At 36.3% G+C, this 15784-nt stretch overlaps 1 protein-coding gene across 3 annotated transcripts in view; it reads right to left on the bottom strand.

Annotated features, from left to right (window-relative positions):
• Positions 1–1429: 1429 nt before the first annotated feature.
• chrnb3a (cholinergic receptor nicotinic beta 3 subunit a) overlaps positions 1430–15784 on the bottom strand; it is a 30978-nt gene continuing 16623 nt past the window's right edge. For all 3 annotated transcript variants that reach the window (XM_056460075.1, XM_056460083.1, XM_056460093.1), the window contains exons 3-6: positions 11512–11556; positions 11311–11420; positions 8772–9675; positions 1430–4838 (exon numbers count right to left, since the gene is read on the bottom strand). In XM_056460075.1, coding sequence (XP_056316050.1) covers positions 4707–4838; positions 8772–9675; positions 11311–11420; positions 11512–11556 — 1191 coding nt within the window. In that variant the 3' untranslated portion in view covers positions 1430–4706. The remainder of the gene's footprint in view (positions 4839–8771; positions 9676–11310; positions 11421–11511; positions 11557–15784) is intronic.

The raw sequence follows: 15784 nt of genomic DNA, 5'->3' as shown, positions 1-15784 counted from the left end.
TTCCAGCACCCCAGCTGCCGAAAAAAAAACACCCATAAAAATATGTTGTTGTTTTTTTACAGTATAGATGAGTGCTGCAGATAGATGCTGAGACAACATACCGTAACTCTATTGCCTTTAATTTTACAGTACAATTAACTGACTATAGTTACTGGTAATTTGTTGGTTAAAATCATACCTGTTTGTTAGAAAGAAACCATATCTACCAAAAATGCCATGTTTAATTATTCTTCTTTTATGAAAATTAAACCTGTTATTTTAAGGTAAAAATTGTAGTTAAGTTCTTGTTTTTTGCACATTAACTTCCATATAATCAGAGTTTTACCACAAATACCATGGTTAAACTATGCTTAGATTTGTAAAACTATATAGTAGTAACTCTATGGGGAAAAAAATGGTCACTATAATTTTACTATACTAAAAAACATGGTTCATTTTCATAAGGGTTTATCAGAAACATTTTTATTTACCATACTTATGTAGTTACCATTTTTGCACTGCATTTTTGATCATGTTGGTGTGTTAAAACAGAACAAAAACTAGGGCTGCATGATATTGGAAAAATCTAACATTGCGATATTTTGTTATTGTGCGATATATATATATTGTGATATGAATAGAATTTCAACAGATGACTTAAATATCTCTATTTCGAAAGGATTGATCATTTTAGATTGATTATGATGATTCTGTAAGTGAGCGCATCTGCTTATAATATAATACACACTATAAATACAATAGAGAAACAGATACAATTGAAATAAACAGTGTTTTGACGTTTGCCCTTTAACAGTATTCAGGTACAGTAATTGAATAATAAAAATAATACACTCAAATTAATTGTTATTAAAGTTTCAAACGGCACAATTTCTTATGCCTGAATGTTTTTAAAATAATTATAGTCACAGGCCTCAAAATCATATGCAAATTATTAATTTTAGTACAAAACTAGCATTGTATATCCTGCGATATCATGTGACTATTGCTAATGATCACATTGCAACATCGATGCTGAAACTATATAGTGTGCAGCCCTAACAGAATCCATTTTGTTTTCGTGACATGCCTTCGATATTGACAACCTCAAAAGAATCCAGCTAGAGCTCATGCTTTGAAAAGAAATGGCACAACAGCGTGAAATTCAATCTACTGTTTACACATTATCAGTTGCTATGTCAATGATTACGGAGCCCAGATGTGGCTTGAAAGGACATCTGAGGAATTCACACCCTTTGGAAATGGAAATATTTCACACTCTTTGGTTCTCTGAGAAGACAGACAATATCAGTCTCGAAGAAGGAGCTTCTAGAATAAAGTCTATCTATCAAAAAAGCAAAGTAAACTATTAGTAACACCCCGCAGCATTCTATATGAAATGAACATGCAGTGAGGCAACATGAAACAGGAATTATTCAAGGTATTCCTTTAATCATTTTTTAAAATACAGTAATAAAGTGGCTGAATGCGCAGAGGATGCACTGACCATTCATGTACAGATTTCATGCTGACTTTAATGTATGGTTTCAGTGTAATTAATGGAAAAAGAGAGATGTTTTAGAGAGGAAGTAAAATTCTGGCAATATATTCTGTTTCAAATAACCTTTAAATAAAAGAGAACTGGTCTTTTATGTTATTTAAATCAAAAAGATATATTATTGTGAAAATATTCAGCCTAACTATTGAGACACTGCTCGCTGCAGAGCCATTTGAGCTCCAGCGAGGGGGAGCTTAAGCTCTGGCTCCTCCTCCTGTAAGCTGTTTTAATGCGTACACCCATTCCACCCCTAACCCCAACCCCCAGTGACATCACTCGTAGAAGAAGTGCAAGGAAGGAGGAGCTGGAGCTCAAGCTCCTCCTTGCTGGAGCTCAGCTCTGCCCAAGTGGCTCTGCAGTGAGCACCACTTGAAACTATTTTCTTATGGTGTCCATTTTGCCTGAATTTCACCTGTTTGAGAATTTTAATTAATTTTAAAGGAAAAGACTCAGATTTGTAATTTAATTAATCAATCAATCAAATCAATCAATCAATTATACTGAATTATCTGAGTTTCTTGAGCAAATTGCTGGCCTAGTCGGAAGCATGAAGAAGTGCTTCACTAAGGTGCAAAGTACAAAACACTTATCCAAAAAACATGAATCACATGACAAGACTTAAATTAATTTGTGTGACTGATTTTGCTCAATTAAACATAAAAATGATACAATATATCAATTTACTGACCTTAAATCAGTTGTGATCAGGCGATCTCTACCATTGCTTCCACTGAATTGGCGACAAAAAGATCTAGAGATCTAGAATGTTTAACACATGGCATAGATTTCATCCAAAGGTATGCAAAAATGCAAAGGACAGAAATTAGAGTGCCTGATATTGTGCTATTCTAAAATTTCCAAATTTGGAAACATTAGGTTTGCATATTCTCGTACTATATGTTTAGCATTTGTGTGAAACACAAATACCAGTTACCATATCCAAGTTTCAAAATTCAACTTTACCATTTCAATTGAAATATAAAAAGAACTAGTTATCAACCTGAGCCTTCATATTTGACCTGCGGACATCTGTAGTATTTTTTCACGTAGTTTGTGCTACATTGATATTTGCACAATTCGCAAATGAGAGAAAAACATCAATCAGGAATTAATAGGACTTAATGTGATAATTGACATAAAAAAAAAAAAAAACAGCCAAAAATACAAGAAGATGGGGGAAAGAAGACCCTGCATAAATCAAATATACATTGCACGATTTGTCATAGATACAGCGCATTTAAATATGCACTCATTCCATCATATTTTTAAGTACTGAGAATAATATCCATCACATTTCCGTTGAGCTTTCAGTATGAATGTCTCATTTATATTAGTCATTAGTCATATTAGTCTCTAAAACGCCAGAGTTTGGGAACTGCTGTCAACTCATTTTGGCAGTTTAGAAATAATTCTTTAATCAAAACAAATGACAAACAAGACTTTCTCCAGTTGAAAAAAAATATATTATCAGACATACTGTGAAAATGCCCGTGCTCTATTAAACATCATTTGGAAAAAATAATAATAATAATAATTAAAAGGGGGACTAATAATTCGGACTTCTCTGATTTTATAGGTATTTAAACTAAAAAAATCCATTCGTAAGACCACACTATAGTTTTATCCAGTAGGTTGCAGTACTCCGTGTAGTTATGCACAATAATAACATTTAACAAGTTTACCCTCTATGGCAGGTATATGACCAAATAATGGTTGCAACATAGACTCATTTTGAAAACACAAGCCCTACGTATATACATTTCTGGAAATCGCAAATTATATAGCCAGAGATTTGTATGGCTGCATTTCATCTTTAAAACAAACACTACGGGGCAGTATGATGCCGTTCCTTTTCTCGCTTACCAGCTGACAGTTTACCTTCATATGGATGGCTTTTCCGCTGTTACCAGTTTGTCAGGTAGCTTGACACGTATGTCGACGGACTTGAGACACAGAGTGGTGTTGACCATGACAATGGGATTCGAGTTTGACAAAGAACGGTTCCAGAAAGCAGGTAAGACATAAACAAATGGCAAAAAAAATAAATAAACAAGTAAATAACAGGGTGAGAATTTGGTAAAATCTGAAAGTGTGGTAAAAATCAGGTTGCCGAAAGGGCTCATTTTTTTCTGGATTGCTTTTGAAAACACTGTCATTTGGGGTTAGAGAAGTGGGTGGGTGGGTCAGTCGGTGCTTTTTAAATCACTATTGGTTGGGTTAAGGGAAGAGGGAGGGTTGGGTGATCGGACGGTTAGTCAATCAGTCAGTAAGTCAGTCAGTCAACAGCGACCTCGGGTGGATTTATGTAAGAAGAGCAGGTGCAAATGGCACTCGCGAGAGAACTTTGAGATATCAAAAAGCATAAACAACATCCTCTGGTGAATTTGCGCAAACAAAAACTGCCAAAAATGTAGCTCCTGGTACATATTTTGCTCTCTCCAGAAATAAATACAGGGGTACGTAATCAGAATGAGCCTGGGTTGGATGTTTTGAAATAATGTGTTTTTAAGTTTATTTTGATTCCAGCATATTTGCTTCAGCTAACTTAAAGCAATTATGGGTTCCATTAAAATATAATACTACTAAATAATTAAATGAAATTCAAATCTGATGTTAACATTTTCCACACAGTCAGCATTTTTATTACAAAAGGAGAGATAAATTAAAAACTATAATAATTTGCTATCTATTAAGAAACAGATTTACACCATACAGTATTGCATGGATGGTGAGCACAGTTATAGTTTTAAAATAAAATATGAATAAAACCTGAAAGCAAAAATTGACAGGCCTAAGAGACTAGGTAAACTGTGACGTACAGTATAATGTATAAAGTCACATTTTTGAGGATTTTTAAAACCAAGATCTTAAGAGATTTCAAAACTTTTTTTAATAATGTGTTAACTTGGCAAAAAAAAAAGACCTCCACTTCATTTCTGCTGAGTGTTGCTTTTTACCCCCAAACTTCACCCGCACACACACACACACAGCCACCAAACTATTGAGCGAAGCATTAAAGAGGAAAAGATAGAAGTTGAATTTTGAGGGATTATAGATGTGGCTAGGTCAAAAAAAGACTTACAGAGGGATTACCGTAATCTTGTGGGAACTACGTTTATTTCTTAGGGTCATAAGACTGTTACTGAGGGTAAAGGAGATTTTTAAAAGGGTTTTAAGATGTGCTGAGAAACATCTGCAAAGCTGGGGTGAAGATGAGGATGGTCCCAAGCACAGAAACTGTGAGAAAGGCCCACAGGAAAATCCGGTCCAACACCTGAGCCACAAACTTCCAGTCCTGAACAACCTGAGAAAGAAAAACAGACCAAACAGTAAATACATTACATCATTAAACTGATTTTCATCTTAATAACAAAGCATGTTTCAAAGACTTTATATTAGTACCAAACTTAATGTGTAATTTGAAAGTTGTATTTCCTACTAATAGTTTTCTTTAGATTAGTTCATTATGCACAACACAAATATTGTGTCAGAGTTAGCTAGATAGCTAATTTGCATTCTTAATCACTCCTCACTATCTTCATAAAGGAGTGATTAAGAATATTCTACCCAAGCTGTCAAACTGACATCAGAGAATGGATACGTTCCAGAGTGGAAATACTTTTTCAGATTTTGATTAAGGATAACGAAGACAAACATCTTTCTCAGTGCATAAACTGGCACAGATTAATTGTTCATCTGTAAGCTAACAGAGTAAATTGTGTAAATTATGACGTGTAAAATTAGCATGGGGGACTTTCACGCAGGAAGAATTCTTGCCTCAATTTCTCAATTGCCTTTAAGTTTTTTTTTTAATTGACACAAACACTTACTTAAAACTAATAAATTAAGGTTTAAAATAATACATTTATAAAACATTATTTAATGTAATATTTAAACAAAATTAATCAAATTTTATTCATCATCCAAATATTGTTTTATATTGATTACAGGACTCTCCTGTACATGTTTTTTGATGGCAATGTTAGATGTTAATTTGTTGCTGTCTTGACATCAAGGTAGTCAGCGGATATCAAATCAATTAGCATTTTTGATGTTTTTTGACAGAAATGCTAGTTGTCAATTTTATGTCATTTTGACTTCAAGCTAGTTTACATGCATTGTAGGGATAAAAAAAATTCAGTGTGAATTTGAGGTTGTAATTGAAGCTTTCAGAAGTTTTTTAAAGTTTTCTTATATTATAATTTATATATAATTTATCACTTTTTGGTCTCTATTTTAGCAATCTAGGCACAAAGTCTAAAGTGCATGATGCAAAAGCATTAAGGGTGTGTCCGAATGCACTTTTGTATTTTAAGGATGAACAAATACGCATAAAGAACAAGCCTCTACAATTCGGCCTCTTTACTTTCTCTTTCTCTTTATGTACCATATAGTGACATCTCCAAAACCCGACAGGTGGACAAAAACCTGACAGGTGGACAAATCTAAACTTGTTTTTATTAAAACATAGGTGCATAACAAACGCGCTCAGTGCTGGACTTTAGACCTGCTTTTAGATGGTCAATGGCGCAGTCTGTTTCAGTTCTTCAAAATAGCAACGCGCCAACAATGTGCCTTAGCACACCTCTATTTTACACCAGCACGTCCATGAGTCCACAAAGTGGCACAAATGGATTTGCTATTTAAGCAACGTGGCACAAAGCATGAAAATTATGGTTGCACTGGTCTGAAAATAGCAACCAAACATGTCTTGCGCCTTACTGCACCGATAGGGACAGTAATGTGATAGGGACCTTTGTGATGTTATTTTGGTGTCTAAAGGGGCATCAATGTATAGATGTCAAATGTAGATTAGCATTGTTTGATGTGTTCATGGGCAACACGGTGGTTCAGTAGTTAGCACTGCAAGAAGGTCACTGGTTAAAATCCCAGCTGGGTCAGTTGGCATTTCTGTTTGGAGTTTGTATGTTCTCCCTGTGTTCTCGTGGGCTTCCTCAGTGTGCTCCGGTTTCCCCAGTCCAAAGTCTATGTGTGTGCATTTGAGAGTGTATAGGTGTTTCCCAGTACTGGGTTGCAGCTAGAAGGGCATCCACTGGGTAAAACATATGCTGGAATAGTTGGCGGTTCATTCCGCTGTGGTGACCCCAGATAAATAAGGGACTAAGCAGAAGGAGAATGAATGATGAATGAATGAATGATATGTTCATGTTTCTGATTTCGTTTTGACATCAAGGTGCTAGGTGAACTGAAAAGCTCAGATTACTCAAATTACTTGTGGCAACTCAGTCCCTAAAAAAAAACTTTTAAATGATTATTTTTTAAGTTAGAAGAGCTTTAAATCTTTTATTTTGCACAAAGGCAACATGTTTGTGACGGGTGGTGCAGCACATGATTCTCTTATTAACACTCAGTTCAGTAGCAGTAGTTAGCAAAAGCTTGTATTAATGTACTATCAATTATGTCTTTATACACTTGCATTCATATTCATGCTATTGGGCCAGACTAAAAACTCAAGCCTGTTTGACAAGTTTTGGACATCGCTATGTTCCAAAGTGCAAGTTTGGTGAAGACTAACCTGCGAATTCACACCATGTCAATGGGTATGACCAATAGAAGATCAAAATGTGACCTCCCAGTACAAAAATGTAAAATTTGCAGAAAATGCTCATTTTATCAGCATCACCTTATTTTATCCTGCCCTTTTCTGTGCCAAATTTCGGTGGCAAACCGTCCGACCAAATTTTGACTGAAAGTCTTGTGTGATCGCAGCTTAACACTTAATTTTATCACATATTTTCCTTAAACAGTCTGACGCAAAGTATGCTGGGAACTATCAATCTGCTTCTACTCAATGAATTAAAAGGGGTGGTCCGCAGTGTATTTTTAAGGCTTGGTTGTGTTTATAAGATGCAAAGCAATGTGTGCTCATGCTTCATTTGTAAAATATCATGTTATTTTTTCATATATCTTACTTTGATTATATACTGCTACTCAGCTAACATGAAAACGATGGTCATATTTCCTAGTTCCTCTGAAAGGCCCGCTCTCAAGAGGCTCTGATTGGTCAGCTAACATAATGTGCTGTGATTCGTGGATCAGCTCTGCATCACCACGTCATGCCATTACAAGCACACGCGTTAGCGCTGTGTAAACAGAGAAGCTGTTAGCAGTGCTAGCTGCCTGAATCAGACAGAAAATTAAGAGCACACGCCAGAGCACACCTCACGCTCACACCTCATGCAAGTGTTTTTCACATATATTTGGAATAAACATGTGTAAGTAAAATAAAATGTTCACATATCTTTTGCGAGTTTGTTATGTGAGATGTTTAATGCAAGGAAAACTTCTGCATAGAGAGACACTGCACGTGCTGCTGAGGATTGTGGGTGTTTAAAGCGGTTTGACTGATCAATACGAGATTGTAGCTAAAGTGTTAGCATTGCTAAACAGCATTGCCCATTCTTTACATCCTTATTTACATCCTTTCTACAACATACCATTAACGCTAGAAACCGTGCATGTAATAGATCAATTTTGCTCACAATCTACAGCTTTGTCGGTTGGAGAAGTGTTTAGCTGAATCCAGCACTGAACTGAGAGATTCTGGAAGCTGTCCTTTGTCAAGGGCTAGGTATATTTTTTTTTATAATTCTCTGTAACATAATTAAAATTAAATTGTAAGCACTTCTCTCTTTTTGTCGTGTACTTTGGAAGCCTAAATACAGAAACAGAAGAAGCTCTGTGGAAATAGCAGAGTTTGGATAGTATTTTAGCTTTCTCTGCTATAACATTAAAGCGCATCTGGCCATGCCCTGTTTCTGCGCAGGGTGTATGTGCGTGGTGAATGTGCATAACCTGAAGAGTTTATGATCCCGTTTATGACTCAGATGTATTTTTTTGTAGTCCACAAATGTGTTCGCTGTAGGCTTTGCTAAGCTAACTCTGTAAAAGCCAATGTCTCTCTTTGCATTGAACTTTGAGCATCTTACATTCAGAGATGCTGTTTATGTTCACACAGCTACATTACACATCAACTAAAGTTTAAAATATGATATGGTATAGACCACCCATTTATGTTCACCTTAATACACTAAACTTTTGAGTTGATGTAATTATTTCTATTGTGTACATTGTTTTTTTTAACTATTGGAGTGTAATGAAGCTGTTTAATTTAGTTACAATTTAATTTTACTCTTTGTTTTTACAGCACAGCGTATGTGAACAAATCCTTAACCTAAATGCTAATGATAAAAAAAAAAAAAAATACATAAAGCACCTCTCTGATGAAGTGTTCCTTCCGGATGTGTCTGGAAATGTAGTGCACTGAATGGGTGGCTTTTTCTAACAGGGCAATCCAGGCCTGGTTTTCATCCTCCTTAACTCCAGCTCGTCCTCCTCCAGCACTCTTTTGTTGCCCTTTCTTCATCCCTCGTTTGAGCTCTGGGCTCCGCAGCTCGATGTCCGGGTACTGATAACGGTCAGTGTGTCCTCTCATGCACAGCAGTCTAGGTAATCTCTGAAGGAAAAGACTCTTCACCCATGGTGCCATGGGATGGTATGTGGCAGAGGAACGATGATGAACGTTAATGACAAAGACAGTTACGATGATCGAGAAAGTGACGAAGATCATGATAAAAAGCAGATACTCTCCAATCAGAGGAATGACTTTAGAGGAAGATGGAATGATCTCTTCAATGACGAGAAGAAACACAGTGAGAGACACAAGAACGGAAGTGGAGAGAGAAAGCTTTTCCCCTTCGTCTGATGGAAGGTAGAAGACCAGCACGGTGAGAAATGACAAACCAAGACACGGGATGATGAGAAAGAGTGTGTAAAACAGAGGGAGACGCTTCAGGATGAATGAATATGTAACATAAGGATAGGAGTAAATGCCGTCACGTCGACTGCCTCTCTGGCCAGTGGCATTGAGTATTTCCCATTCGCCGTTGTCAAAGAAGTCTTTACGGTCCACGTAGGCGTCCACAAGGGTCAGATCCACCATAGTGCCATCGTATGTCCATGATCCAAACTTCATTGAGCAGTTCTGTCTGTCAAAGGGAAAAAAGGTGACGTCCATGGTGCAGGCTGATTTATAGCTGGCAGGAGGAGTCCACATGATGGTACCGTTAAACCTTACAATGGCTTTTGTCATTAGAGAACCTTCAAATCGGCCATCAGCACTAAGAGAGAAACATACAGTACAGTAATATTAGCAATTATTTTGAAGACAATGTGACTGCAAATGTCAATGTCACTAGGTTCGGCTTTTTTTATTCAAAAATATGCAAATACATTGCTATACATTAAAAAAACCTTTGAAAAAAACAAACACAACTTAAGAACATTAACTCCTTAGCAATTTCCAGTTCATTCCTTTTAAAACTTGACTTGCTTTGAGTGATAAAATCTTGTGAAATTCCTCCAACATGTTCTCATTTTTAAAGTACACATACAATTTTCCTAGATATCCTTCTGTTTTTTAAATCAAAAAATTTTCCATACATCATCACAATTTTTTCTTTTTTCGCTACAGTTCTCTTTTCCCACATAGAACTTTTCATTAACACTATACAGAGATTTACAAATCACTCTAAAAAAACTTCCAGCTCTTGACAAAATTAAAAAAGGTTTGGTTCGGATTAAAATAGCTACTATTTACTCTATGCCAGTGTCTTCTCTTCTATGTCAGGGAGCATGTTTACTATGAGCATTATAACATATTGTCATTAAAGCCAGAAGCGCAGCACGCAAGTGCCCTATTCCTTGTAGTAAACACACACCCTCACCTAATGTGAAAGACAGGCGAACAAAGTTGTTTTTACAGTTTTAAGACACAGATAATGTTCTTGCAGCATCATACACTGTAAAAAATCTTGCTGCCTTAAATCTTTTGGTTGAATCAAAAGGAACTTTTCTAGTCATCTCAACTTATAGCAATAAAACTGACTTAAAATATTAAGTCAAACTGTATCATTTTAAAGGACACCTACCCTTTTTTAAGATTTAATATAAATATTTTGTGTCTCTAAAATGTGTCTGAAAAGTTTCAGCTCAAAATATCCATCAGATTATTTATTATACCTTTTTAAATCTGAAACAAAATTATTATTTTCAATGTTTCCAAAGGGGGCGAAGTGGCACAGTAAGGTAGTGCTGTCGCCTCACAGCAAGAAAGTCTCTGGTTCGAGCCTCGGCTGGGTCAGTTGGCATTTCTGTGTAGAGTTTGCATGTTGTCCGGGTGCTCCGGTTTCACCCACAGTCCAAAGACATGCGGTACAGGTGAATTGGGTGGGCTAAATTTGTCCGTAGTGTATGAGTGTGAATGAGTGTGTATGGATGTTTCCCAGAGATGGTTGGAAGGGCATCCGCTGCGTAAAAGCATGTGCTGGATAAGTCAACCCTGGATTAATAAAGGGACTAAGCCGAAAAGAAAATGAATAAATGTTTCCAAAGGTAGAAAATAAGCAGTATCTCTTTGAAATAAAATAACTCTGTATATGCTGTAAATGATATTTTAAGCAATGCATTTGTTGAATATTATGTAAACAAATATTTGAATGTTAATAATAATAATTTTTTTGTAATAGAAAATCTCAAGGCATCTCTGGCGCAGCTTCCAATCATCATCAATGCAATGCAAACGTGGGACGTTTAATCGGTCTTCCCATGGCATAATGCAGATTTGAATATTTTAAGAGATTAAACACATTGTGTATCTTTTGATCTCCGAGCAAATGCACCAAAACCATGATCAGCAACTGTGTTATCAGATATGTGCACCTGTATGACATTTTACATGGTCATAATAGGCTTACTTTTCATAAAGGACAATATCTGGCAGCCAAATAGTTTCTGAGGGCACTCTGATGGATGTGATTCCCCCATAGTCTTCTGGATTCCAGCGCAATTTATAGTCTGTCCACTCCTACAGCAAAAGTAGATAAACCAATAAATCATCAATAAAGAAGGTATTATGATACATACTTGAACATGAAAGCAAAATATCTTTGAGTTACCTCCCACAACCAGACATTTGTGGTCATCAGTTGATTTTTTTCATCCTGGGGAAGAAATGAAAAAAAAAGAGAGATAAATATATAACGTCGCAAAAAATGATTTTAGCACACTATGATGTCTGGAATCTAAATTAAAGACTGTACAAATCTCTCACCATTGAACTAATTGTGTCATACAGATTATGAACTCAGCTGTGCTATTAATAAATGCAGTTCAAAAGATATAATCTTATGTCCTTTGTTTTGTTAAATGGAATTTCAGACCCTGAATAGGAACTAATATACTGACACATCTGTTAAAATAAGAACGGTGTGAAATCAATTGTTCCCACAGTTTTCATAGCTCATCAGCCAGAAAATTCACACTGTCAAGTCGTGACTACAAGGTGAGCCCAAAACCATGAAGTGTTGATTACAGAACATGACCATGAGGTGGCTCTGCAGCACTGCTAAATATGGGATGTTCCTTGCTGCCTCACTAGTCAGACTAAAAAAAGCTTTACGCAGACATTGTCACTTTGGTTATATCTCAAATGAGCTTTAGATGCAGTGAGGCAAATATATAATGACTAAAATATATGTATTTAAATTTTTAGCTAAACAGTGTAAGCATTAGCAAAAATGTACATTCACATGCAGCTTAAATAAAATATCCATCATATACTATATTTAATTGTTGTCACAAACCAGCTAAAAATACGTAGAGGATTGTGGGATCTGTTATCCAGAATCTTTCAAAAATCAAGCAGATAAAGGCATCTCAGCTGGCAGTATGTTACAGTTTGTGGATGTAAACATTGGATTTGGACGACTTCCAATCTCCTTATACTGCTTGCAAAGGCTAAAATTTTGACACTCAGCACTTCTGCTTTATAAGAAAATAAAAATGAGAGCTCACCCAATAAGAGTTCACCCAAAAAAAAGTTCTCAATGTTAGTTTTACAAGCCAGGTATAAAATAAGGTGCCAGTAGAAAACTCTGTATCTGCTATGAGTCATCAGTAAAGATGACTGACAGAAGCAAATTGGTATTGATCATGATAAGTTTGAATGTTAACAGAACTATTTAGGTAATATGCATTTAATGTGCTTTCAATATAAGGAAACTATATATTATATTCATTCATTAACTGGAATTATGGCAAGACTCGTTAATCGAATCATGGGTTATGGGATTTGAAAATTGTAAGATGCTGTTTTTAAAGATGCTAATTATTTGTGTAGAGAAATAGAAAACACAAAAATGTGATATAAAGAACAAACATTTACACTTCGTGCAGAGTTATTAACCTCCCACTATCAAATATAGACAATCTCTCAGGAGGTGTGGTCAGATGCAAATACGGTAAGATATAATTACTCACACACTTCCTGTAAATTGCATTATTATGTGATTTATGGACTGCTACAAGCATGACTCAAATACAGTGACTGGATTTAACTGTCAACTGCCATTAGCTTAAAGGGATAGTTTACATAAATGTGAAAACTATGTGCACTGTAAAAAAAATTAATAAAATAAAAAATATATATATAAAAATAAAAAATTATATATATATATATATATATATATATATATATATATATATATATATATATATATATATATATATATATATATATATATATATATATATATATATATATATATATATATATATATCTTCTTTATCCTAATGGAAGGAGCCATCAGATGATGGGTACACTGTGGTCATAAAGGGATGGACCTGGTCAGCAACAATACTCAGGTAGATGGTGGTGTTTACACAATGCTCAATTGGTACTAATAGGCCCATAGAGTGCCAAGTAAATATCCCCCACACCATTACACCACCACCAGCCTGAACCATTGATACAAGGCAGGATGGATTTATGCTTTCATGTTGTTGACACCAAATTCTGACCCTACCATCCGAATATCACAGCAGAAATCGAGACTCATCAGAGCAGGCAACATTTTTTCCAATCTTCTATTGTCCAATTTTGGTGAGTCTGTGCAAATTGCAGCCTCAGTTTCCTGTTCTTTGCTGACATCAGTGGCACCTGGTTTGGTCTTCTACTGTTGTAGCCCATTCACCTTAAGATTGGATATGCTCTTCTGCATACCTCGGTTGTAACGAGTGGTTATTTGAGTTACTGTTGCCTTTCTATCAGCTGGAACCAGTCTGACCATTCTCCTCTGACCCTTTGGCATCAACAAGGCATTTCTGCCGCTCACTGGATATTTTCTCTTTTTCTGACCATTCTCTGTAACCCTAGAGATAGTTGTGCGTGAAAATCCCAGCAGATCATCAGTTTCTGAAATACTCGCACCAACTCGTCTGGCACCAACAACCATGCCACGTTCAAAGTCACTTAAATCACCTTTCTTCCCCATTCTGATGCTCGGTTTGAACTTCAGCAGATTGTCTTGACAATGGCTGTTTCTCAATATGCGTTCTTCAGCAGTCTTCTGTCCTCGTGTTTGGTACCAGTTCAGTTCCAATACTCAAGACTGCAAGAACAGAGGACGCGTGAAAGAGCACCGATCATGTCTTGAGCACCGATCTCGCTCTAGAAATCCCAGAAGTCATTGCGACTGGAGGTGGGAAGCGCAGCATTTTATATAGATTTATTATTAAAGTTCAGAGACATGTGACAGTCACGTTGCGTCCGCGCAGCGTCAATCCGGACAGCATTTCTAACCAGCAAGCACTGCTTTAAGACAGATTTCGATCGATCTGCACAGTGCTGCAAGAAGTCGAACGCACCTAACGACAAAATCACAAACAAAAGCATGTACAAGCAAAAGCATATGCTTTTACATAAGCCAAGAAACATAGAAACATACTGACATATATAGTATACTAAGCACCAGCATGGTAACACATATGACTATGACTATGTAATGCAAGTTGCAACAGACTTTTTTAATCAAAATTTGAAGTAACAAAATTATTTTGTACATAACGGATGAGAGAGAAAAACACAGTAAAGTCAACAACAAAAAAAATTATACAATATTTAGCATTCAGTGACAGTTTATGATAACCAGAGAATTTTCTCTCAAGTTCCTGTAGCACCAGAAATAAAAAGTTAGCTAACTGCCTTCCAGACTTTACTCTCTGCTTAACATCTCTGTCAAATTGAATGAATAATTAATCATGAATAATCCACACAGAAAACCAATAATCAACAATATTTATGATAGAAAAGTCTGTTTTATAGGACTACTCAACATAAATATGCATTAACTTTAAAATAATTATGCCGTACAGAATTATTCCGTTGATCTTTTAATGATGTTCTCATCAAAACAACAAAGTGCAGTAAAGCCAAAACTTTCCTGTGTTTTAACAAATAATGGGCACCTATGGTGAAAAATCTACTTTTCAAGCTATTTGGACAGACATGTGTGTAAGTATAGTGTATAGACCGTCATATTAGGGTGATATAAACACACACAGTCCTTTGTTTTTCAATTTAACAACATAAAAACAGTGGACCAATTGGAGAGGTTTTCAGTTCGACCGCAACTTGACGTAGGAGTGCGGTCCCCCCGCCCACCAATATTGATTGACAGGCGCATCACCATATCCTCAGTTTGTTGTTTTACGTCCGCCATTTTCAGTGTGTAAGTCAACGCGATGTCACTAAAGGAACACCCTTGCTCTATTTTAAGATGCAAGGCTCATTGGGCTCAACACAAGATCAACATTCATCACATGATCGCTCTAATCGGAATTATTGTTTGTAACTTAGTTTGATTGTTGGTAGGTTTGCAAACATGTGTACTTTTCATTGCATCTACCTTAAACTTCAGCCGTTTGCATTTCTCGCGGTCAAAGAAGCTCCCTGTGATCTTAACTAGGTGCAGCTGGAAAAGCGAGCACGTTGCCTCATGTGTCTCTCCATTGGAAATAAAATAACAAACTTGCCTGCAGGTCTCACACCAGAAGTGCCGCTCGGCGACGCGCATGTTTAGAATACAGAAATCTAAACATAGGTTTCTATCATGGTACACACACCATTGCTTCAATTCGGCAGCTGTCCATGGCGCTCAGCCACGATTCGGGACACTTCATATTTCTGCTGCGCCACAGAGCGCCATCTGAATAGTTTCATTTTAAATAACATGTGAATGTGCGTGTCTGATGTGCCGAGTTGCGGCTCTAAGCGGGTCATCCGGTGCCTCAGTCAAAGTTAATTCAGTGTGCGTGGTTATTAGTCTCGTGTACAAGCTTGGAACTTTAAACTCTCACTCATGTTGCTTCTCCATGTTGCTTCTCTCTGTC

The sequence above is a fragment of the Danio aesculapii genome, chromosome 1 (assembly GCF_903798145.1).
Source record: "Danio aesculapii chromosome 1, fDanAes4.1, whole genome shotgun sequence".
NCBI lineage: Eukaryota > Metazoa > Chordata > Actinopteri > Cypriniformes > Danionidae > Danio > Danio aesculapii.
Note: the sequence above shows the minus strand (reverse complement) of the source record. Positions and strands in the feature narration are given on the sequence as shown.